General features: G+C 37.3%; 1 protein-coding gene across 3 annotated transcripts in view; it reads left to right on the top strand.

Annotated features, from left to right (window-relative positions):
- Window positions 1-24,758, top strand: part of LOC127522555 (E3 ubiquitin-protein ligase TRIM62-like) — a 48,642-nt gene that overhangs the window by 14,141 nt on the left and 9,743 nt on the right. For 2 of the 3 annotated variants that reach the window (XM_051912649.1, XM_051912650.1), the window contains exon 3: window positions 19,113-19,208. In XM_051912649.1, the coding sequence (XP_051768609.1) occupies window positions 19,113-19,208 (96 nt within the window). Of the gene's footprint in view, window positions 1-9,713; window positions 9,771-19,112; window positions 19,209-24,758 lie in introns of those variants that run through there. The other variant, XM_051912651.1, reaches the window with a different exon arrangement.

Here is a 24,758-nt window from a genome sequence, read left to right as displayed (position 1 = left end):
ATTCACCATCATTTTGTTGTCAATATATGGCCTATAGGCTATGTTAGTCAATATTAAGGTTTGTTATATTGGTGCATATAAGTAGATTTTTCTTGTGTTAATTTGGTGAAAATCTGTGTGAAAATCATGACTATTTTAAACAAAATGTTTACTTCTTGCATTAAACATTTTGTATCAGTTTGACAGTAATGGCTGTTCAGTTGAAGTTATATTTAAATGACACTTTTTAAATATCGAGATGTTTAACGTTATTCGCCAAACAGCTGAAATCAAATTGATCAAATCTGTCAAATTTATAGCACTATCACCCATCTTGAATTTTTCATCTTTTCTGTCCCTTGCTGTCATGCAGTTTTAAGATTACCTGTAATCAACTTCAATACCTTTGCTCTTTTTCTTATTGAACTATCATCACCATTTTCTCCTTCAACCCTCAGTCTCACGACTTCCTTTTGAGAAATACCAGCTCTTTTAGTTGGTAAGGGATTTTTAGGGGCTTCTGAGATCGTTACCAAGTGATTTATTTTCCCTCAGGTATGCTAACAAATGAAAAGGCAGCGGGTGGTCAGTGAGGAGCTGTCACGTTCACACTGAATCCTCGCCAAAAGGAACAGCAGAATGGTCATGTTTCATTAAACACATTACAGGCTTTACATGTTTGATGGAAGGCTAATGCACAGTGACGAAGCATACAGCATAACATTCTCTCATGCTGGCTACTTTGCATGGAGGCAGTAGGAGAGATTGTGACCTGATGCAACCTTGAACAGAGAACAAGCTAGGGTTAGTTACATCTTTGCATGTATTATATAACCACAATGGGCCTCTATTGAAGTCAAACAAACAAACAAACAAACAAACAACAACAACAAAAAACACCTTTCAAAAAAGAAAATTCTGATTTTCCTCACCCTCGTATCATTCCAAACCCCTATTAGCAATGATGTAATATGAGGATGAATAACTCCCTTTAGCTAATATTTGACTTTTACCCTTTAATTTATTCATACAGTTATTGGATATTGTTCTATTTTACTGCTTACTTGTTTTATGAATGGTGTCAGGTCCAGCATTTCTCTTTAGAAACATTTTTAAAGATTGTCCCATACTACAGTAGCTTTAACTTGTTTCTGCATTGCACCATCTTAAATAACTTCATATAATAAGACTTATAAATAAATAATCGAATGTTTAAACTTAAGTGCATGCTTTTATTTGAGCTTCATGTTCACTGTAACAGTCATATGGTCAAGCAACTCTGGGAAATTCCTTTGTTTTCAGTGGAATTGGATTGTTTGGAGATTCCCTTCCAGCGTTTCCTGAAAGAACAGTGGATTTGTATGTCATCTGAGAGAAGTGGAAGTGAAAGTGGTCCACTAAATCTTTAAACCTTTTGAAGTCTTTAAACACGTTCTTATGCTGATCCTCAGATATGGGATTGGTTCATGAGGGCAGGTGCTTACGATTCAACCTGCCACTCATTCAGCTGAGATAAGACCTGTACATTGTCACACTTTTCACATATGAATCTTTTTGTAGTTTTGTCAGAATTAATGTTATCTCTTAAAGGGATAGTTCACCCAAAAATGAAAATTTGATGTTTATCTGCTTACCCCCAGGGCATCCAAGATGTAGGTGACTTTGTTTCTTCAGTAGAACACAAATGATGATTTTTATCTCCAACTGTTGCGGTCCGTCAGTCGTATAATGCTTGTCAATGGTAACTTCTCATCTATAAGAGTCAAAAAAACATGCACAGACAAATCCAAATTAAACCCTGCGGCTCGTGACGACACAGTGATGTCCTAAGACACGAAACGATTGGTTTGTGCAAGAAACCAAACAGTATTTATATCATTTTTCACCTCTAAAACACCACTATGTCCAACTGCCTTGCACAGCCGGTTGGTGAGGTCTAAAAACGCGTTCTGATGACGGAAGTGATGTCTCGCGCTTATACTTCAATGAGTGCGAGACATCACTTCCGTTGTCAGAGCGCGTTCAGACCTCACCAACCGGATGCGCAAGGCAGTTGGACATAGTGGTGTTTTAGAGGTAAAAAATGATATAAATACTGTTTGGTTTCTCACACAAAAGGCTTACCAAAACAAAGTTAATGGGTTGTCCTTTTTCACATTTTTCTGGGTTGGTAGATGCACCTGGGACCCGATTATAGCGCTTAAACCGGAAAAAGTCAGATTTTCATATGTTCATATGTATTTTTAATTTAATATTCATTCTGTCTAATTTTTAGGTGTTTCATTTGCTATAATAGCTGTAAATTATATACTTACTTTTAATTGTGAATGGTTATGTATCCAATTTTTTTGTCATTATATTTATCCTTATTAAGCCCTGCCATTACTGTCAATACCCAGTTTTCTTCATGTATGTTTTTCCTGCACATTGACCTGTTGTTTATGACAAACAGACGCAGGCCCCCTCCTAAACTCGGATCTGTAGAGCTCCTCACCCCTGATTGGGTTTGGGAATTAGCAGAGATTACTGACCATTGTTCTGAGGCCAGCGCTAGACTAGGATGTAATCTCCTCTGATTCCTGCCCATGATTAGCTCCAAATGACTCAATTAGATGGCCTGGTGATGGACGTTCATTAGCACTGTACCATCAGAGCATCTCCGTGCAGCCATATGTTTGCTATATATCTTTACCAGGACTCTGCCAGGCAGATGGGTACTGGAGTGAAGTGATGTGTGTTGCCACTTACTTTGCTCTTTGGGTTCGGTGAAGTGTTCCGGCCACGGGGAAATCATGCCAGACTGCCTGCGGCAAGCTACAGGCTCTGGCTCGCGTCTGTGTGTTTCATCTGTGCCCCAGCTGCCCCCTTCATCGCTCCGCACTGTGCTTTGGCATCCATTTGGTCCATGAGGACCCCGAGCCTGTTTTCAACATCAGATTGAGGTGATCTGTTCAATAGCTGAAAGTCCACCACTGAGACTCTAGGGAAATATGTCCCACCATTCAATAAGCATGACCCTAGTAGGAAGAAAAGGGTTGAATCGCACCTTGCGCTTTTTGCAAATGTTTACAGCATTTGAAAACCTTTTCTTATTTAAAAAGCTGGTACTGTTGAATGCTAATCTGAGATATCTAAAGTTTTTCATGCTCATGTTTAGGGGTCGGATTCATGAAAGAAGGTCAGTAGAAATCAATTCTTGAGAAATTCTCGAATATACTCTTAAGATCTTATATTAAAAATTGACTGGTTTTGATGTTATCTGATTGTATGGCGGTTCATGCTGAAGGCTTGCTAAATAACTCAACAAAAAATGCTCAAAGGCTGTCTTATTGTGCTCTCTACAGATTTCCGTAATAGTCATTACACACCATTTTCGTTGTGAATACAGTACTTGCACTTGCATTTTTTTTAATGTGTTGTGTATATTAAATTGTTAGTTTAAGAGTTATTTTAAAAAGTTATCCTAAAGTAATCCTAAGAGGTTATTTACTATGATGTTAAGAAGATTTTTAAAGTTTTCGGAAATAAGAAGCATTTTTAATTTTTTTTCTTAAGGTAGAAAATAAGAAAATAGCAGTTAAGAAAAAGTGTATTCTTAAGTATTTTTTGTGAATCTGGCCCCAGAGCCTGAATTCTGAGTTGATCACAGCAGATAAAGATATTTCTTGATATATACTTGGTTTGCCAAGGATGAATAGCTTCTGTTTCATTTCAAATGACCTATCTGCCTCTTTATTCCCTAATAGATTTATATCTATTAGGGCTGGGACAATAAATTGTTGAATCGAGAATTGATTCTGAATCGATTCTGAGATTTTCCGAATGCATCGCGGTTCTCTCTCGAATCGATTCTGAGTTTAGTTTTTAACAGCAAATGGCACTGTGTGGTTTAGAAACAGCCGTACTCTGCTTGCTTCCAATTCCTTAAACACACCACTTGAACCTAAAATAATCATTCATAAAGTTTGAAAAAGTTGAAGCTAAATACAAGAGTTTTTGCAGTGGGCTGTTGATCTTGCATCATAAAAGCATTTTGAGGTGCAAGTACATAGCCGAATGCACGAGCTCTCTTCTTAGTCAGCATTTGAACGTGTGGTTAAAAACTAGCTTAGAGTGCCATCTGCTGTTAAAAACTAAGCTCATTAAGATGCTAATTAAGATGCATTTGGAAAAATCCACAAATTAAGATGAATTGATTTATTGTCCCAGCCCTAATATCTACACTGAAGTATGTTTAATATGGTGTATTGATACAAGGAAAACTTTTTCATGCTGAGCATGAAATCTACAAGACAAGACATTTATCAGGCGCTTAAGCTCTGTTGTGCAACGAATCCTCCACCATGGTCTTGTCAGTCATGTCTCGTCACGTGATCGGTGAACTCTGATTCATGCTACACTACGTATGACTCTGTAGCTTGTGTTGGATGAGCTGAATGGAATTGAAGCGACTGTTATCCAACTGAATGGTTTTATTTTCATAAAAAGCAAAATGACAGTGGAGGCGTAATGTAAATGTAGCGGTGGCATATTATATCCTTATATCCAAATTTCACCCTCACTCTCCGTCATGGTAAAAAGCTATCACGAGACTGCTTTTCACCTCAGCGAAATCTCAAAATCACATTTTAATCTTGGCACGAGATCTCATCACAACCCTATTGATTACTAAAATTAAATTTTACCAATAATATGGAGTGAACAAAAAATAAAACAGAAAAAAAACGGAATACAGAAAACTTAGGATGGAAAAATGGAATTTTGAAGAAAAAGGGGGGCCCTACAAAGGAAAAAAAAAAAAAAAGCAAGGGTGCATTCAAATGCGATTTCAATACCCGATATATTGATAGTGGCTCCCTGATGCCTGCAAATTATATACAATATCTCCCCCCCCCCCCCCCCCACCCCTGGTGTTATCGTAATACCGGTGTTGACGCAAGTTTATTTACCAGAGTGAGAATTTCCTCACCATGACATTCCTACTGGGAAATGGAATCGCAGCTAAAACGCTAAAAGACTGTTTTGATTTCACCACAGCGTGATGTTAATCCATGCTGCATGATGTTAATAACTGTCCTTAAGGGTGAAGGATGTCATTTTGTTTGGTTCCGCTACTGGAGAAATTACATGGTTCACCTTGAAGAACCAATTTAGGGTTTTTCTTCATTCTGCAACCAGCCTTAGATAGAGCTGTTAGTGACCGTTGCAAGGCGCATTGGACACATTAGACTCTTTTAGCAGCTCAGTAAATGGAAGCTGCTCGTCCATTTTGATGTGTCTTTGAGTGCTGTGTTCAGCTCTGTTCAACCACTTTTGACATCCGCTGCCTAAAGCCATTTATTGTCAAACAGTTGTTGCTTTGTCTGCTGTAGGACCAGAATGAGATGACTCCGCTGGGAGCTAAAAGAGGACACTTGGAAACAGAGGCCATTTAAGATTGTTGAATCAAGATTGGGTTTATATGTTAATGGGTCTGGTTCTACTTATGGCCATGTGTTAATGCTTTCTAAATGCAAAAAGTTAGATTTAGATTGTCAAAGTGTTTGTCGATTGCAATAGTAAAGTTCTTGAAGTAAAAATCCCACTCACTTTCTCCATAGCTGAATTATTTTTCATAGTCAACTGTTGACAACAATGGGTAAAATGTTCTCTTATTGCATGTTTCAGAAATGAGTCACCAATCCACTATCATTTAAGAATATTGACGATACTATATTCATGCATGCCATAAAGTTCAAGTTAGTGTGTTTTCAAATTTATTTAAAAATAAATCGTTTGCATAATTCCTGGTACTACATTAGCCAATCCTTAAGAGAAATCCTCCAATCAGAGAAGCTGCTGTTACGATGGAAAAGAGCTCAGCAGTGACTGCCCAATCCCATGAAGCATTGCAAATTGCGAAATGGCAAGTGTCTTTACACCATCAAACACATCTGAATATTTTGCAATAAACTTAAAATATATTGCAATATATATTGCATTTTACACTAATAATCAATTACTGTGATTACATCATTTGCAATACTTGATGGAATGCTTAGTTCATTGCCTCATTAAAGACATTAAGTCTTGCAGTTATATATATATATATATATATGAGTTTGGTTCCAAAACTTTTCTGATTCAAACTTTCGCATAGCATCTTTTGGTTATAAAAACATTAAAAATTCAAATCTAGATATTGATTTTTAAAGGTTTATTATAAAAACTGATTATTTTTTTCCCCAAAATGCAATAAGTCCATGATGTTTTTTTCAAAATGCAATTAATCCATCAATATAAAAGTTATTTTTCATATTGAAAATATACAACAAAGTAAGTTGATTCACATATATGACAGCCTCTGAACTTTGTCAGTACTAATCTTATATACAGGCATTTGACTAAAAATACATTCAGTCGTCGCTCCCAAAATGAATTCAACGGGTCATCTTGTTAATGTTATAAATAAATTATGTCTCTGTTTGTCATTTTCGATTAAAGAGTATCTGGCGCCACCGCACGGTTAAAATAAACACATTTGCAAAGTACACTGGTATTAAAAACGGCTTTTAAAAACTGTTCATGAGTCAGTTTTGGGGACCGTGACAGAAGTTTGATGCTGTCGTGGAATAAGCAACAGCCGGAATTTTTCCTCCTCCCGACTCGAGTGCCTCATCTTCTTAATCTCCTCATGTAAATGATTACATTTCGATGACTTGCGTTTCTTCCCCACCACAGAAACTACCACAGGTTCGTCAATGCCGTCAAAATTCATTTTTCTGGTTTTGTTGATCACAAAGTACAAAGTAGATAAGGAAAACTAGGATACTGTGTGTATTCAGAGCGCCGCCATTACTGTTTACAGTTCGTGGAATGGTGAGCTGTGATTGGTTGAGCGGATATATCGCATTCTGCAGAGAAGGGAGACTTCCGTTTGTCGCGTTTTGGAAAGAAAGGGAGAAAACATGACAGAATAACATGACGGAAATCGCATTTTACGCAAAATTAATAAATGACTTTTCAATACCAATCAGATAAAATACTGATTTTGGCGGAAACTCATTGTTTAAAAAAAAAATAAATCGCGTTTATCACGTTTTGGAACCAAACTCTTCATTCATATATATATATATATATATATATATATATATATATATATATATATATATATATATATATGCATTGCATTGCTGCTTTATAAATAAGCAACAAACTGAGTATCAGAGGTTTTATTTAATCCTAAGAAGCTTTTTTAAGATGACATAGTTATATATTGGGCTTTGCCATAATCTCCCCAGTAAAGGATATTTTTAGTTTCAGTTTCATGCCGGCTTGTGTTGCTTTAAAACAAATTGTCTTTTCACAGTTACTGGAGAGACAATTGGGGTGAAAAGTATTTTGGCTAAAGTACCATCAGTCTGAGCCAAAATGAATAAACCAGAGGCGTCTTCTTTATCTAAGTTAATGCTACAAAACAGTCTTGTGGACAGTCAGTGTTTTCTAATCCACAGCCTCACTGGAGGTGACCTCCCCCCTCTATCCTTGCACTTCCTGCCAACAGGATTGTGAAGGAAGCCTCTCCCTGTCTCTGTGGAGTGCTGGGATGCATCTGTTGAAGAGAGGGCATGTTTGAGCAAACTACTCTAGATGATCTAATATAGATGGTATCTAATGTAGATGGCTTGATACTCTCAGTGCACCATGCAAGGTTGCTTTAGGATGGTTCATGTCAACATGTGGGTTGTTCCAAACCCCTGTTGCTTTTGAATGAAGTGCCTAACTGATGTGTCAGTTCTGCCTAATTTTCTGTTTTATTCCTTGTTCCCTGCACAGCAAGTTCAAATCGCTTGGAGCTCTGTCTTTTTCTCGCTCTTAAAGGCCTTTGTGACTTCAACAAGTCCTTTTGGCAGCTTTCAGTAGAAGCAGCAGGCAATACACACAGTGCCTGCCAAAACCCAGGGTTCTGCCTAATGTGGCAAATCGACAAGACTCCCCTCATACCCACCATATTCAGTACTTTTTTTTATTGATGGATAAATGCAGGTGTATGGTGTATCTATATCTCATTATATAGTTTTTGGCAGGAAATTCAACCTCAAAATGTTTTATATATTGCATAGTAATTTAGTGACTTGATAATATTTCTTAAATATTTAAATTCTAAATCATTTTTAATTAATGACATATAATTTTATTTAAATATTTTATTTATTTATTAATATTTCTAAATTGTATTTATTTTTTATACATCGGCATCTACAAATATTTTAATTGTTAATTATCTTTTAATTAGGGATGCACTGAAATGAGAATTCTGGGCCAAAACTGAAAACTGCACTTGGCCAAAAACTGAATTAGCTTAAATGAGATCAAATACACTAATTACAAGCATAGATAAATACAGTATAACAAAGTTACAAATAAAGTAAAGTGTAGTGTATTCAGGTACAGACATGTAATAATTAAATGTATAAATATATGTTAATCTTTGTTAAAGCTGTGTTTTGTTGTTTAACATTAATGACTTAGCAGCAGGTATTTATAGGTTACTGTCACTTTAAGACCGAATGCATGAATCCAATATAATGATACACATATGATTTTTTTCTCAACTCTTTATGTTCACCGACTGTGTTTAAGAGAATACTTGCCAAGACTGGTATTTTGACATCATTTTGTGTGTATGTGTCCATTCAAGCGCATCAAGATGCAAAAGAGGAATCAATCTGAAACGCGCCATAACAGTGTGCGAGTACCAAATTAATGGTGAAATTTAGCAATTAATCCCCGAAACACTGCATGGATTACCTACGATCCGTTTCAACACTAGCATAGAGCTGAATATTGAGCTAAATAGAATTTATATATTATAGTTTTTTTTTTTTTTTTTTTTTTTTAAAGAAGTTTATTTATTATACATTGCTCACTGTTTTGTATCATGCAGTGGTGCAACTTGATGAAAGCGATGAAAACTATCATCTACTCTGCAAGCTACTGAAAGAGTCCATTGGTGAAAGTTTGCTGGGTAGACTATAATGTTCTGCTTATTGGCAATATGATGGTATACCGCAAATCAGTTTTAAAAAAATTTGCCAAGTCTTAAATCCAGGTCTCAGTCCTGCAAAGGAAAATCTCTGAAGAGCCACCTTTATTGATACTGGAATGCTATTGCAAATCCATTTTGTCATGGTCCAGACGGAGGGATGGGGAGAGTTTGCATGCACTATGTTTAAACTCTGTCCTGAGAGAAGAGGGGGTCGCTGCATCCATCATTTACACGACTTGTCCTACATTCTAACCTCTAGAGGAAACTCTGCTCGATATAACCCACTTCCCTCATTTCCATTTACCTTGCATCATATTTTGCTGAAGATTTTGAGCCGGTTACCTCAACGCTGTTCATTCTCAACTGTCATGACAGGATTTTTTTTTAAATTCCATCGTTTACTCAACTCAGAGTCACTCGTTTACCCGCAAAGGAAATTTATGAGGTAGATCTAAAACAGCTTTCGGTGAGGCAGCCTCCATCGAGGTGACAGTGACAGCATGCTGATTGCTTCTGCACTGCCTGACTTCCTTTACGATTAGGTTTTAGTCCCAATTTAACTGATTTATTCAAATTATTGTGTATTGCAAACGATTTCTGCACCGTTATGAGAGTCAGAGCAATGATCCTAACCACTTTGTGCTGGCAACTTTTCCTGCTGGCCACTTCTTTGATCCACAGAGCTGACACCCATCAAACCTGCAGGCATTCATTTTCCTCAATGCACTGGACTGAATGGGAGGGCTGGATCAGCAGGAAAAAGGTCAGATTTGTCAGTTGTAAGCTGTATCTTTGTTTGTTATCGGCATCTAACGTGTTGCACAAACCTTCTCAGGCTGGAAGTCGTGACAGTGATAGACACCATCCACACTGTCAACGGTTTGTGCAGTTGCTGCTTGGTTGTAAACAAAGTCGGCCTTTGTGCTTCACTGTATTTGTTGTTGATTTTGCATTGACGTTATAACACAAAAGCATTTGGGACGAGTCTTTTCATGGTAGCGCCAGGTGCAACCACACAACCTGTACTTGCAATTGGTGGATTCAACACTGTTTTGAGAAACCAGTTGAATGTATGCAAATCAGGCAGGTACATTTATTTTGTCCAGACCCGAGTTTGCTGTATGAAAGCTACGATGCATCCACTATAAATTTTCTGCATTTCAGCTGCATTGTCATGCTGCTGCAAGCTGTGTCAGTGTGCTGTGGCAAAGATGACGTGCTTAGACTGCAGGGTGCAGGCCCTCCCTCCCCTCACACAGGCTGTAGTCTCTGCTGATACCGGGAGAAAAGCGGCCATAAGCATTTGTGGCGCAGTTTGAGCACATTTTCATATGTAGAAAAGAGGACGAGAAGCTGTGAGGTCTCTTTGGCTTGACTCAGCAGCCCAATTTGTGCACAGGCATATTGCTTTTTTCTTCATATTTCCTTTTTTTATATTCAGGTTGTGTTTAATGAATAATATACAAGGGTACTCGTATCCACTGTACCGTTTTATTCCCCAGGTGAGCACAGCGGGGATGATCTTCCCTGAGATCTCACCATTACCGCAGTAATGGACAGCATAGAGGGCAAGTGCAGCTGAATCACCCGCTAGTTGCATAATAAACTCAAACTAAGTTTGCAAAATTATACAGTATGATACAGCAGTTTTACAAACAACAGAATAAGTTAATGAAGCACCTCCTCAAGTATCTCAGCTAGGAGTCAGTAAGAATAATTATGGATTATGAATCCTTTTCACAGACCGATGACACGTTTGCACATTTATTAACATTGCAAATCTAGCAAATTTTTTTTTTTTTTTAATAAAATGAAAACTAAAAGACTTTCAATTCACATGAGCCAATATTTTATTCACAATAGAATATAGATAACATAACAAATGTTTAAACAGAGAAATTTTACACTTTTATCCACTAAATGAGCTCATTTCAACTTTGATGCCTGCTACAGGTCTCAAAAAAGTTGGCACGGGGGCAACAAATGGCTGAAAAGCAAGAAATTTTGAAAAGATTCAGCTGGGAGAACATCTAGCAACCAATTAAGTTAATTGATATCAGGTCTGTAACATGATTAGCTATGAAAGGGATGTCTTAGAGAGGCAGAGTCTCTCAGAAGTAAAGATGGGCAGTCTGTGAAGGAGTGCATAAAAAGATTGTGGAATACTTTAAAAACAAAGTTCCTCAACATCAAATTGCAAAGGCTTTGCAAATCTTATCATCTACAGTGCATAACATCATCAAAACATTCAGAGAAACTGGAGAAATCTCTGTGCATAAGGGACAAGGCCGAAGAACTTTATTGGATGCCTGTGGTCTTCGGGCCCTCAGACGACACTGCATCACTCATCGGCATGATTGTGTCAATGACATTACTAAATGGGCCGAGGAATACTTCCAGAAACCACTATTGGTAAACACAATCCGCCGTGCCATCTGCAGATGCCAACTAAAGCTCTATCATGCAAAAAGGAAGCCATATGTGAACATGGTCTAGAAGCACCATCGTGTCCTGTAGGCCAAGGCTCATTTAAAATGGACTGTTTCAAAGTGTAAAAGTGTTCTATGATGAGACGAGTCCAAATTTGACATTCTTGTTGGAAATCATGTGTATCATATATATAATTTTTTTTTTTTTTTAAATGAACACGCATTTACAAGACTATAGTTCGTGTTATATGACCTTGGCTTTACATTTAAAGGGTTAGTTGACCCAAAAAATGAAGTTTCTGTCATTAATTAGGGTGCGATCACACTTGTAGTTCGGGTCGTTTGGTTCGTTTGGTCCGGACCAAAAAAAGGAAAAAAAACATAAACATTTAGTCCTGGTCCGATTAGCATTCAGATTGGCAATTTTTATCACCGAATCTAAAGGCACAGGGATACGTTCACAACCTGATTGGTCGGATTTTATGAAATATTGCCTATTTTGAGACAGAACTTAATGAACATCCAAAACAATGCTGTGTGCTGAGATAAATGCACTTGTTGTGTGTGCATAGCCTGCATATGATGGTATTTTGGCCAGCTGGGAACTCGTGAAGAGCTTATAAAATGTGCAAAGGAGTCAAAACAGCGGCGAGAATCCCTACGTCACACACACAAATGACCGCATCTGATGCCTGTGATGGGCAAACTCACGACTATGACGAGAGAAACCGATATGTGTGAGGATTCTGTCCTTTTTAGGGTCTCATCTTCCTGTTTTTGGTTCGTTTACATGTCTTTGGTTCGTGTTGCGTTCATATATCATTCGAACCGCACTAGAGTTCGTTTTGGTCCTTAATGTTACGAAGCGACGACAAAAATAACGACTTTATTCAACAGTATCTTCTCTCTTTGTGTTCTGAAGATGAACGAAGGTCTTACGGGTTTGGAACGACATGAGGGTGAGTCACATGAGGTGAAAATTCATTTTTGGGTGAACTAACCCTTTAAGAAAACTAGTTAATGAGTGTTTATAACACAAGGCTGAGGGAGCAATGGTAAATGAAAATTAATAATTAACTGAATGAAATTTGATAATTACAGGTGCTGGTCATATAATTAGAATATCATCAAAAAGTTGATTTATTTCACTAATTCCATTCAAAAAGTGAAACTTGTATATTATATTCATTCATTACACACAGACTGATATATTTCAAATGTTTATTTCTTTTAATTTTGATGATTATAACTGACAACTAAGGAAAATCCCAAATTCAGTATCTCAGAAAATTAGAATATTACTTAAGACCAATACAAAGAAAGGATTTTTAGAAATCTTGGCCAACTGAAAAGTATGAACATGAAAAGTATGAGCATGTACAGCACTCAATACTTAGTTGGGGCTCCTTTTGCCTGAATTACTGCAGCAATGCGGCGTGGCATGGAGTCGATCAGTCTGTGGCACTGCTCAGGTGTTATAAGAGCCCAGGTTGCTCTGATAGTGGCCTTCAGCTCTTCTGCATTGTTGGGTCTGGCATATCACATCTTCCTCTTCACAATACCCCACAATACCCCATAGACCAACACCAGCAGATGACATGGCACTCCAAACCATCACTGACTGTGGAAACTTTACACTGGACCTCAAGCAACGTGAATTGTGTGCCTCTCCTCTCTTCCTCCAGACTCTGGGACCCTGATTTCCAAAGGAAATGCAAAATTTACTTTCATCAGAGAACATAACTTTGGACCACTCAGCAGCAGTCCAGTACTTTTTGTCTTTAGCCCAGGCGAGATGCTTCTGACGCTGTCTGTTGTTCAAGAGTGCCTTGACACAAGGAATGCGACAGCTGAAACCCATGTCTTGCATACATCTGTGCGTAGTGGTTCTTGAAGCACTGACTCCAGCTGCAGTCCACTCTTTGTGAATCTCCCCCACATTTTTGAATGGGTTTTGTTTCACAATCCTCTCCAGGGTGCGGTTATCCCTATTGCTTGTACACTTTTTTTCTACCACATCTTTTCCTTCCCTTCGCCACTCTATTAATGTGCTTGGTGTCAATGGTCGTCTTTTGGACAACTGTCAAGTCAGCAGTCTTCCCCATGATTGTGTAGCCTACAGAACTAGACTGAGAGACCATTTAAAGGCCTTTGCAGGTGTTTTGAGTTAATTAGCCTTTTCACAATATTCTAATTGAATGGAATTAGTGAAATAAATCAACTTTTTGATGATATTCTAATTATATGACCAGCACCTGTATTTGTTAAGAAACAATTAATCATTTACTGATAAACAAGAGTATGTCTGTGACTGTTTTGTGTGACAAAGAGACTCATGCTGCTGAAACTTGCAGAAATCACACTGCATGTATTATGTTTGGTTGTTTATGTTACAATGCAATCCAAGGATTCTCTAGCACCCACATCTGTTGTGTAAAGAACAACCTTTTTAGTAGTATAAGATTTCGTGGTGATAGGTGTTGTTTTTTTTTTAAATTCAGATATCTTCTGTTGACATCAGAAACGACTTGTAGTGATGTCTAGCAAACAGACATGTTGTGTCCTTGCAAGTGATTCACTGAGATGGCCAAATGACTCACATGTGTCCACAACCCTTATGATTCATGTTTGTTATATGTGGTCGAGTTGGTTTGATTGGACCCTGTTAAAGGAGTGCAGATGACACATTTGCTGTCATCTTCAGATGTGATTTACACACGAGTCATAAAGAGGGATAGCAGGACCGGCCTTGTGCGCCCAGGCTGTTTATTACTTCGGATCCTGCTGCCTTGCAGAATTATGACACCGGCTTGTACAAGGTTATGCCAAAGCGTCCTTGATTGTGACCCTTCGGGCTGATGAGTACTGTGGAGTTGGATTATTTGGCAAACTATTTCCTCATGGCAACAAATTGCTATGTGTGAGTGAATGGTTCTGCATTTTGTGTCATCTGAGTGATGGAGGTGTTTTTCAGGAATGAAAAAAAAGATGTTCACCATCTGACAATTCTGTGCAAGTTTCCTGGTCTTTCACTCAAGGTTCATCAATAATGACGTCAAACTGCTCCACTTAGAATGCATTTGTTCTCAGGGTTTGAAGGGATGCGTGAAGTATCTTGAGCACGCCTGGTGCATTTCATTATTTATGCACCCTTGATTATCTCCTTCACTCTCATCAGTGCCAGCAGTTATAATGTATCTTTAGCTTCTAGGCAGGTGGTGGTTTAATGAACCTTTGAGGAAGTTTATGGAATGAACAATGTAGCTGAATCGAGCTCAACACTAGGGTTCCTGAAGCAAAAACGCAATTCAAAATCTCCATTGCGAAAGTTTATTAGTGATAACAGCTAAACTTTAGAAGATGGATGTTATATACTTTCACAAAAGTCTGTGTATTTGTTTGTTTGCCAAATTTCCAGTGCAGAACTACACAATACTGAAAAAAAGAACCACCAGTCAGAGAGGTTGCTTTTGCGGTTACAGTGGAAAATCAAAAGCTTTGCAATTAGGTTTGTGGTGAGTTTTTGCAGGGTAGCGTAGACTGGCTAGATAACATTATCTGATTTAGGGTAAGAGTAGTTCATCATTCTTTCTTAAAGAGGACCCATCATGCCCCTTTTCACAAGATGTAGCCTAATATAAATCTCTGGTGTCCCCAGAATGTGTCTGAAGTTTCAGCTCAAAATACCCCACAGATTATTTATTAAAGTTTGTCAAATTTTCCCCTATTTGGGTGTGAGCAAAAACACACCATTTTTGTGTGTGTCCCTTTAAATGCAAATGAGCTGCTGCTCCCGGCCCGCTTTCCAGAAGAGGGTGGAGCTTTAACAGCTCACGCTTCGGTTGCTCAACAACAACAAAGCTGGAGAATCTCACGCAGCCAAAATGAGGATTGTCAGTAACGGTGTTCAGCCTTACATTGTTCAAACTGGAGTCGGACACTGATGGAGAGACTCGGGAAGAATTTACAACTTTAAGAATGCATCTGGATGTTTCTGAATGGTTAGTGGATAAATTTATGTAGTCGCTGATTGAACTCATCGACTAGCATGTGCCTGTCATGTTAATCTTTTGTGCAAATCCAGCGTTGAATTGACCCTCGTTTGTGAAGGAGTCCGGCGTAAAAGGACGGCATGGTAACAACACTCTACTACAACAACTCTTCCTCTTCTCTAAAGCAGCCCAACATGGCCTCACCCCCTTTGTTGTGTGTTCTCGGGGGCAGGGTTTATGTAAATTTTGGGGTTTGTGATGTCACTAACCCAGGAAGAAGCTTGTTGTAGTCCCTACCAGCCGTTTGTTGTAGTCCTTAAAAACACGATTTCTGTAAAAGAAAATATCTCCCTTTGCATTGAACTTTGAGCATCATAACTTTGCAGATGTTGTTAATGCTCAAACAGCAACATTACACAATAACTAAAGTTAAAGTATAATCAAGGACCCTTTTAAAGGCACAGATCATCATGTCAGAAAATCATACAATATAAGTAGATATGGACCGACAACAGCCATGGTTAGTGGTCACCATTCACTTTCATTACAAGAGCAAGCATGAACACATCTTTTCTGTTCCAAATTTATTAGCCATAAGGTTTTGGAACGACGTGAGGGCGAGTAAATAATTTGGGGGTTTACATAGCCTATATTTGGCTTTAAATCATATGTAATTAATTCAGAGTTGTTGGATTGGTGTCTTTCTGAAATGCCTGTGAAGAAATTGAAAAATTGTAATTATATAAATCGCATATAATTACACGCTCTTCCATTTTATTTTGAATATGTTGCTCAAATGCAAACGCAAAGATGAGTCAAGCCAGAGTGAAATAAGTTTTAGTCTTCCAATCGGCCTTAATGACCTTCTTCCCTCTGCTATGTGGGATCCTGGGGAAATGTCATGTCAGACTTCCTCACGCCAGCTCAGATTGATATAAACGTGGGCCGCCTCTGACCTCCAGTGCTCTGTGCTCTCCATGAAGCACACTCAGTCCTTTGTTCAGATATTTTGAGCGTGCTAACTTGATTTGGTTCAAAAAATATTCATTTGCAGGCTCCGTGCCGCAACATTACAGACACATTTTTGTTTTAAGAAGTTGTTAGTTCTCTGGATACACTTTTGAAAGGTGAAGGTAAATGGCACATAAAAAATGTATGGTCTATAATAATCCTATGACCATTTGCATTTTACTTCTGAAGTGCACCGGCTGGTTATGTTGCTTTTACTTGACGCATTAAAGACGGCTCTCATCTATCAGGTATGCATACTGAAACCAGGTGGTTTGGATGCTGGGAAGTGCGTTTAGGTACTTGTAGAGCACAGACAGCATTTCCCTGAAGTAATGAGCTTTATAAAGAAACTAATTGTTTTCTCTGCTCCTTGTCCTGGATACAATTAATAACTATTTTAATACTTGCATGTATTTCAGTCTCATAGCAGTCAGATAATACTGCCGGAAATATTGTGGTTCGCTTTTATATGTTAGTGAACTGGGTCGTTAAAATAGTGTGAAAAATGGATTCCAACAGCATTTCATAGTCATATCATTCATTTTCAATGAATCACCTCTATCAAAATGGCATGATGCTGGAATGTCAGATGAATATGTTTTTCAGGATAATTTTGTTTATAAAATGTGTGACCTGGCCTCATTGGTGTTCATTTCCATCTGAAACAATAAGAGCATGAATTAGTGATGTTTCCTGAGGCTAGCATCAAGTATTTCAAACACTTTAGCATTAGAGGTTTGTTCAAATCCCTAATCTTAAGTATTAAACTTAAACTCATCTCTCACCATTTGTGTTACGGTCATGAATGAAAACTGACAATGTGCTGCTTGTTCTTGAGAGATGTGCTGTTTTAAGTTTCACTTGTCTGACATTTAAAACGGGCAAAAAATCTTGTGAACAACTTAAGACATCATGAATTAACTCATTATGTACATACATAAGTTCTGCACAATTAAAATAAAACTGAAATCGTGACAGCTTTAAATATTAGTATTGTAATGTTATTTATTATGATAATTAGGGACGCACTGAAATAATCAATCAGTCAATCAGTCAATCAACATTTAAATGACAAACTGTAATAACTTGTTTTCATGACAGATTTATTCAAACTTGCATTAAATAATGAAGACATCACTAACAGAGTAAGTAAAAATATAATGAATATGTAATACAGTGCATGTATTTAGCAAAATGTTCTTCTCTAGAGCTATTTTTTTCTAGCTAGCTAATAAGTTTTACAATCTGTTTTATTGACGTCTTTCCCCGGTTTAAACACTGATTGAGCGATTACAAGTGACAGGATTCATTTTGTTAAGTTGTATTGTATCTTTCAACATACCTTCTGGTGTTCACCCATGTTTATTTCATGCTGTAACTAGTAGTACAGAGGAGATGCAATGATTGATTCACTTGAGCTTGATCGGTGCTGCCGCTTGAACTGAGGCGCCTACCAAATTTCATAATAAAATTGGCAGAATTTTAAAATTGAGACTTAAAAGTAACAAAGCACAAAGCCTTTGTGATTATTGGATGGCAGGTGTGCTACAAATGTTTAGTGAAGTTTTGTTCATGCTGAGCATAAACAGAAAACAGCACAAACTAAAAGATTTTAGATTTTAGAAACCGTATCATTCCTGATTAAACTTGAGAAATTAATATTGTCAGTCCAGAGCTAGTGTCCATACAGTTGACATTTTTAACTGTTGGAACTTATCCACATTGCGTGCACGAAATATACGCTGAAAACAGTCAAAACATGCCGAGAAGTGCTAATTAAATGTTTGTTTTGGTCACTGATTTCGGCTTTCCAAAACCATTTTGTCACGAAACTGAAAATAGCTGTTTTCCAGTAACCAAAATTTCGGTGCATCCATTATTATTATTATTATTATTATTATTATTATTATTATTATTATTATAAAGCCATATTGATATATAATCACAATATTTTTCCCCCACAAATGTGCAGCCCTATATTATGTATTAATATATGTATATTATACAGATGAGCTCTGGCTCTGGTGTATTGTAAAGGGGCTGGTACTTTTTGCCTGTTCATATTCTGCCTCCAGGCGAGCAAACATGGCCCCGTCGTCCCAATTCTGCCACGTCCACTGCAGCAGAGACCCACTTTCCCTGACACAAACCTCTCTGGAGACTCACTGTTTATTTATTAATTTCTGCTGTTCCTTTTAGCCTGTAACTATAAAGCCACCTTACTCTGTACCTTTCTTAAAATTTGAAACTGTCAGTCTAGATCAAAGCCATGCATGAAAGGATAGAATTATAGCAATATAGCCTATTAAAGCTTTTTTCAGATATCAGCACTTGGCAAGCTACATAGAATCTGAAGACATCAAGTCAAAGTTGAAACAAATTGAAATCCTTCTCATTGTTCAGGTCTTAATGGAGCTCATTTCCATTCTGACACCCCAGTTATGTCCTGTACAATCTCATGTCTGAGTTGCCCAATGATTTTTATTTTGGGTGATCATGCAGTGAAGGGTTGTGTGTAGTGTCAGTAGTATGTAGTAGTATATTGCTGTCAGAGTTGTGGTATCTCTCTTTGAAAGGCTTTGGAAGTGGTTCAGACTAATTACTTTGGGTTAGAGGTTGCCAGATTAATGGGCAATAAATGACGTGACATGTTGCACTGTGGTTTTCTTACAGAGGGAGATGAAGGAGCAGCTGGCGACTCTACAGGACAGTGAGAAGGGTCATACAGAGGCTTTGCAGCTACTGCAGAGGCAGCTCACCGAAACCAAGGTAAACTTCTGCATATGCCATTTATCAGTGTATATTATTCTGAAGAGAAATAAGACTCCATAGGTACTCCACAGAAATCAGTTTCCCCTTGGACTTCCATTAAAAGGCCAACTCAAGCCATATAACGATTGAAGTGAATGCTGTTTGCTGCTGTCATTTTGAATGCTCCTCCACTCACTTGTAATCAGATTCACTTTATGATATGTAATAGTTATAGAAGTGTTTATTGCTAAATGTTTTAAGCCAGAGGATCAATTCTAGATTGATGGACCGAGAGTGATTTATCAGGCAGGCATCCACACATTTGAAAGCTTTATTCAAATCACTGTGGCTTGACATTGAAACCACATTTATGTTTCACCTCTGATGGGACTCTATTAAACCACATCTGGAATCAGGCCGCATGGAAATAGAAATGTAGCTGACAAACAGCTCATACTGCCCATCGTGTCCATTACTGATTCATTGCAGGTCTCTCAATCTGTCCATTGCTCATCTCTCTCTCGCTCTCTCTCTCTCGCTCTCGCTCTCTCGCTCTTTCTCTTTCTCTTTCTCTCACTCTATTCTGTTGACATTGAATTCCCAACAAGCAAATTGGTTTATTGAGCAGTTCTTTAATCTCGACACCTTGTTTTAATCAGTGGAGAGAGACTCCACGGTCAATACTGCAACATTGTCCATCTTCCTGCTCTCTTCACCCACTTTTTTAATTATCCCTTTGTTTGGGATTGGAGTCTATTGCAGAGGAAGAGCTTCATGACAATGTGTGGATCACTGGTGTCAGTCTTATTTTTTCACCACTTAGTCTTCAGCCTATGTTTTATACTACACTGTCCACAGCCCCACTGGCGTGTGTGTGTGTGTGGCCACATTAGTTGACAGATAACATGGACATGAATATGAAATGACTATGGAGATATATATATACCCTAATAAAAAATAAATATACTACAATGTATTTGAAATACATTTATTTCATGCTAAGTATACTTCAAATACATTTACATATTATGTACTTAATAAAAATACTTTGCAATTGTACTTTCGGTATACTAAACTGGTATACTTAAAGTCTGCTTAATTGCAACAAGTACTTTTGAAATTTAATTTGTGTAGAAGTAGTGCTGAGGTCCAACTAAAGACATACTTAAGTATATTTGATTGTGCTGAAGTGGAACTGTTGCAAGTATATCTTGCATTTAAAGACAGATTGTATTCAAAGTCATCATACAGTCCTTATCAAAAGTGACATTAAAACACATTTTAGGCTTAATATTAAGAAATGTGCATTGTGCAATAAAGAAATACTCCAAATAAAGTTTAATTATAGTTTTTATCAGTAAGTCTCAAGCTATATGTCAGTAAATATGTTAATAGATTTAAACTATTCTTAGTACGAAGTAAATGTATTTTAAATATATTACTTTTTTACTTGGGTGTGTATATATTTTATCCATTTTATTTGTTCGTCTTTATTTTATCTGTCTGTATTTTACTTATTTATCTATTGTATTTATTTATCTATATATTTTAGCTATTTTACCTATTTATTTTTATTAAAAACATTTTTATTTTCTTTATCTATACAATTTATTTATTTTTAAAATTGAGATCATACGTAAAACATTTCAATCATTTGAATCTGTAAGGGAAAAGAGTATATATTTAGAGTGTTATACACTATAAAAACAAAGCGTGTTTTTAAAGTGTTTAATTTTTTTAAATGGTCACCATTTCTGTCTCCATTTTCATCACCTTTTAGCTTTTTTGTCCCGCTTGAAGTCAACAAGAAATGAAAATTAAGCCTGTTTACTCTCTTAATACAAGTTCCTGGTTATATTGTGAGCGATTCATCAGTACACTATTCTAGAGAGAAAAAAATGTTTGTCTTTGTAATCTTCTATAAAAATTTGCTCCAAGTTTGAAAGTACTGATGTCATCAAGCCCTCTTAATTTTTACTCTTTATAGTCTAATCTATTCCTAATGCACAAAAATCAAGTATTTTTTTCTGTCAAATATCCTGTTTCACAGTATTTATATTAAAGAAGTCGAATGGATTGTAGACCCTCTTACAAGTTGAATTTTTGAACAACAAATAGTCTCTTAAGTCGATTTAAACTCGACTTGTATCCCCGTGATTGCATTTTCTGGAAGCAAACCATGTTTTCATTCTATTGATCTTGCAGATTGCATATTTATCTTGAAAGTATCTTTCAGTTCTTTCCCTGGAAAATGTAGATGTGCACATTGACCTGTCAAACGTATCCTGTCTGGATTTATTGATGCAGTGATTTAAGATGCTTACGAAGAGCCAGACGCTTGACATTGACATTCAGGACCATCAATGCAAAATGTCTCCTGCAGCCCAGACTCTCCTGTAGAGATAAGAGGACAGCAGGTTATTTTACATTCCCTGTCTCAAGAGAGCTGTCACAGCACAACCTTTTGAGAAGTGGATTTATGGAGTAAAATGAATACAGTAATAAAGCGGGCTCATGTCTTCCAAATGATAATAAATTGGGCTTACTTTTAATTTCTAAACACCTGGCTAATTAAATGCTGTGTTTGACCTTTAATCTTGTAAAATAACTATCATATCATTAGTGGTACTAAGGCAGGCATTACTATTATTATTATTATTATTATTATTATTATTATTATTATTATTGCTAAAAATCGTGGCTTCTTACTGACCCTAAACTTTTTTGAACGGTTAAACCTCTAACCCTAAAAATTAAACTTTAGCATGTAGCTCATGTCAATGATACCTCTAGTTCATGTTTGCCTTGTACGTTTTTTAACTTGTTGCCACCTCCCCGCTAGCATGGTCTAGATTTAGCTCTTCGGCAGGCTTGCTGACAGACCCTCTTGTCTGAAGTGCCGATGTTGAATCTGAATGGAAGACCCCAAGGAAAGATGTGTCTGATTAGCAGATGTCGTAGCGAGCAGGCTGCTTGGAGGCCGAGTCACACTAGGCTCATGGGACATGTTTACTGGCTTTAAATAGAGACAGCACGGCCCATGGGGAGAACGGTTTCAAGAGACCAACACCACTTCAGCATCACTAAGTCCCAATCATCCATCAGGCGATACCAGGTGGGCTGACTCAGCCGATGCAAATGACGCCAGAGCGAGACGTGATCTTAATAGGATTTCATCTTCCCAGTGGCAAGGAAATCAAATTTCCCTTTGGAAAGACAGAAGTGGAACAAGTCCTTTATTTTATTTGTTAGTAGGAGTAATCTTGTAATCGGTGAAGTCTGTTTTTTCCAGTTCTTATTGTAGGCGAAGAAAGAAAAGAAATATAGTACGTTTCTGAGCTTGCCTTGTTTGTATGGACGGCCATCAGTGGAACGGCTTCTGTCCTGCATTCGACCTTGAGGTTTCAGATCTTTGATCCGTCGCCTGTAACTGATGTTCTTTACGCTTTAATGGATATGACCGGTTTCCTCAGAAATATCTTGTTTTATCTCTCTTTGACTTTTTGAAGAAAACCTTTTTTTTTTTCCTTCGCGGTTTGTAAGCTAGTTTCACAATTCTCTTTTACGTTCTGCATCAAACCCTTCGCTTTTATCTCGTTGCTCATCTGCTCGTCTGCATGTGTAATCATGTAGGCTGTCCTACACTAACCCCGACGATTGAGGGAGGAGCAACCTAATGCCATTTGTAGTGACTATTAGACCGTGTCCCCTTCTCTAGTGATGCGTTCTTGTGAGGCAGTTTCCACTTGCTTGATAGTACATTATGTCTCACAGAGGCTCTGCAGAATAATAATGATATATAAATAAAAAAAAAAAATAATAATAATAATAAAAAAATAAGAATATGAATATTGAGACATTAAGTGATTAATGAAACTACATGCTTTTTGCTATGTCCTAATCAGATAAGTCTCTTACTGTGTTTTTGTCTTAACTATTTGAATCCACAGTAAGACATTTTTTCCGGTCACTAAATTTTCTATTTCCTCGTCACAGGAAGCACTCCAGTTTAAACATCAAATATGTTCTGTTTGTCTGTGGTTTTGTCACTTCAAGCTATATTTTATTTCAGACACACAAATTACTGGATGCTTGAAAATTATCATGTCATGCCTGGTTAGGACAGTGCTTTTTTGTCTTCTCCCTGTGTTGGTTGTCATCGACTACCTACACCACCATTTTCAAATGTCTCAGACTGCATATACCATTATCTTTACATTTACATGGATGTATAATCACAATTTTATATTTGATGGTCAAATTAAAGGGTTAGTTGACCCAAAAATGAAAATTCTGTCATTAATTACTCACCCTCACGTTGTTCCACACCTGTAAGACATTCGTTAATCTTCGGAACACAAATTAAGATATTTTTGATAAAATCCGATGGCTCAGTGAGGCCTGCGATGACATTTCCTCTCTCAAGATCCATTAATGTACTAAAAACATATTTAAATCAGTTCATGTGAGTACAGTGGTTCAATATTAATATTATAAAGCGACGAGAATATTTTTGGTGCGCCAAAAAAAACAAAATAACGACTTAGATAGTGATGGCCGATTTCAAAACACTGCTTCAGGAAGCTTCGGAGCATTATGAATCAGCGTGTCGAATCATGATTCGGATCGCATGTCAAACCGCCAAACTGCTGAAATCACATGACTTTGGCGCTCCGAACCGCTGATTTGACACGCTGATTTATAACGCTCCGAAGCTTCAGGAGGCAGTGTTTTGAAATCGGCCATCACTATATAAGTCTTTATTTAGTTTTTTTGGCGCACCAAAAATATTCTTGTCGCCTTATAATATTAATATTGAACCACTGTACTCACATGAACTGATTTAAATATGTTTTTAGTACATTAATGAATCTTGGGAGAGGAAATGTCATTGCTGGCTATGCAGGCCTCACTGAGCCATCGGATTTAATCAAAATATCTTAATTTGTGTTCCGAAGATTAATGAAGGACTTACAGGTGTGGAACGGCATGAGGGTGAGTAATAAATGACATTATTTTCATTTTTGGGTGAACTAATCCTTTAACACTTTCAGATGCCCAGAAAGCTACTAAATACATATTTAAAACAGTTCATGTGACTACAGTGGTTCAACCTTTAATGTTATGAAGCGACGAGAATACTTTTTGTGCACCAAAAAAACAAAATAACGACTTTATTCAACAATATCTAGTGATGGGCGATTTCAAAATACTGCTTCATGAAGCTTTGAAGCTTTACGAATCTTTTGTTTCGAATCAGTGCTTCTGAGCATATATCAAACTGCCAAAGTCATGTGAACCATTGAAATTTCGAAACACTTATGACGTAATGAAGCCTTGTTTACTGAAATCACATGACTTTCACGCTCCGAACCACTAACTTGAAACAAAAGATTCCAAAAGCTTTCTGGGCATCTGAAGGTGTTAATTATCTTGCTGGCAATGGAGGCCTCACTGAGCCATCGGATTTTTTCAAAAATATCTTAATTTGTGTTCTGAAGATAAATGAAGGTCTTACGGGTGTAGAACGACATGAGGGTGAGTAATTAATGACAGAATTTTCATTTT

Source organism: Ctenopharyngodon idella, chromosome 11 (assembly GCF_019924925.1).
Source record: "Ctenopharyngodon idella isolate HZGC_01 chromosome 11, HZGC01, whole genome shotgun sequence".
Classification (NCBI taxonomy): domain Eukaryota; kingdom Metazoa; phylum Chordata; class Actinopteri; order Cypriniformes; family Xenocyprididae; genus Ctenopharyngodon; species Ctenopharyngodon idella.
This window is presented reverse-complemented; position numbering and strand designations above follow the sequence as displayed.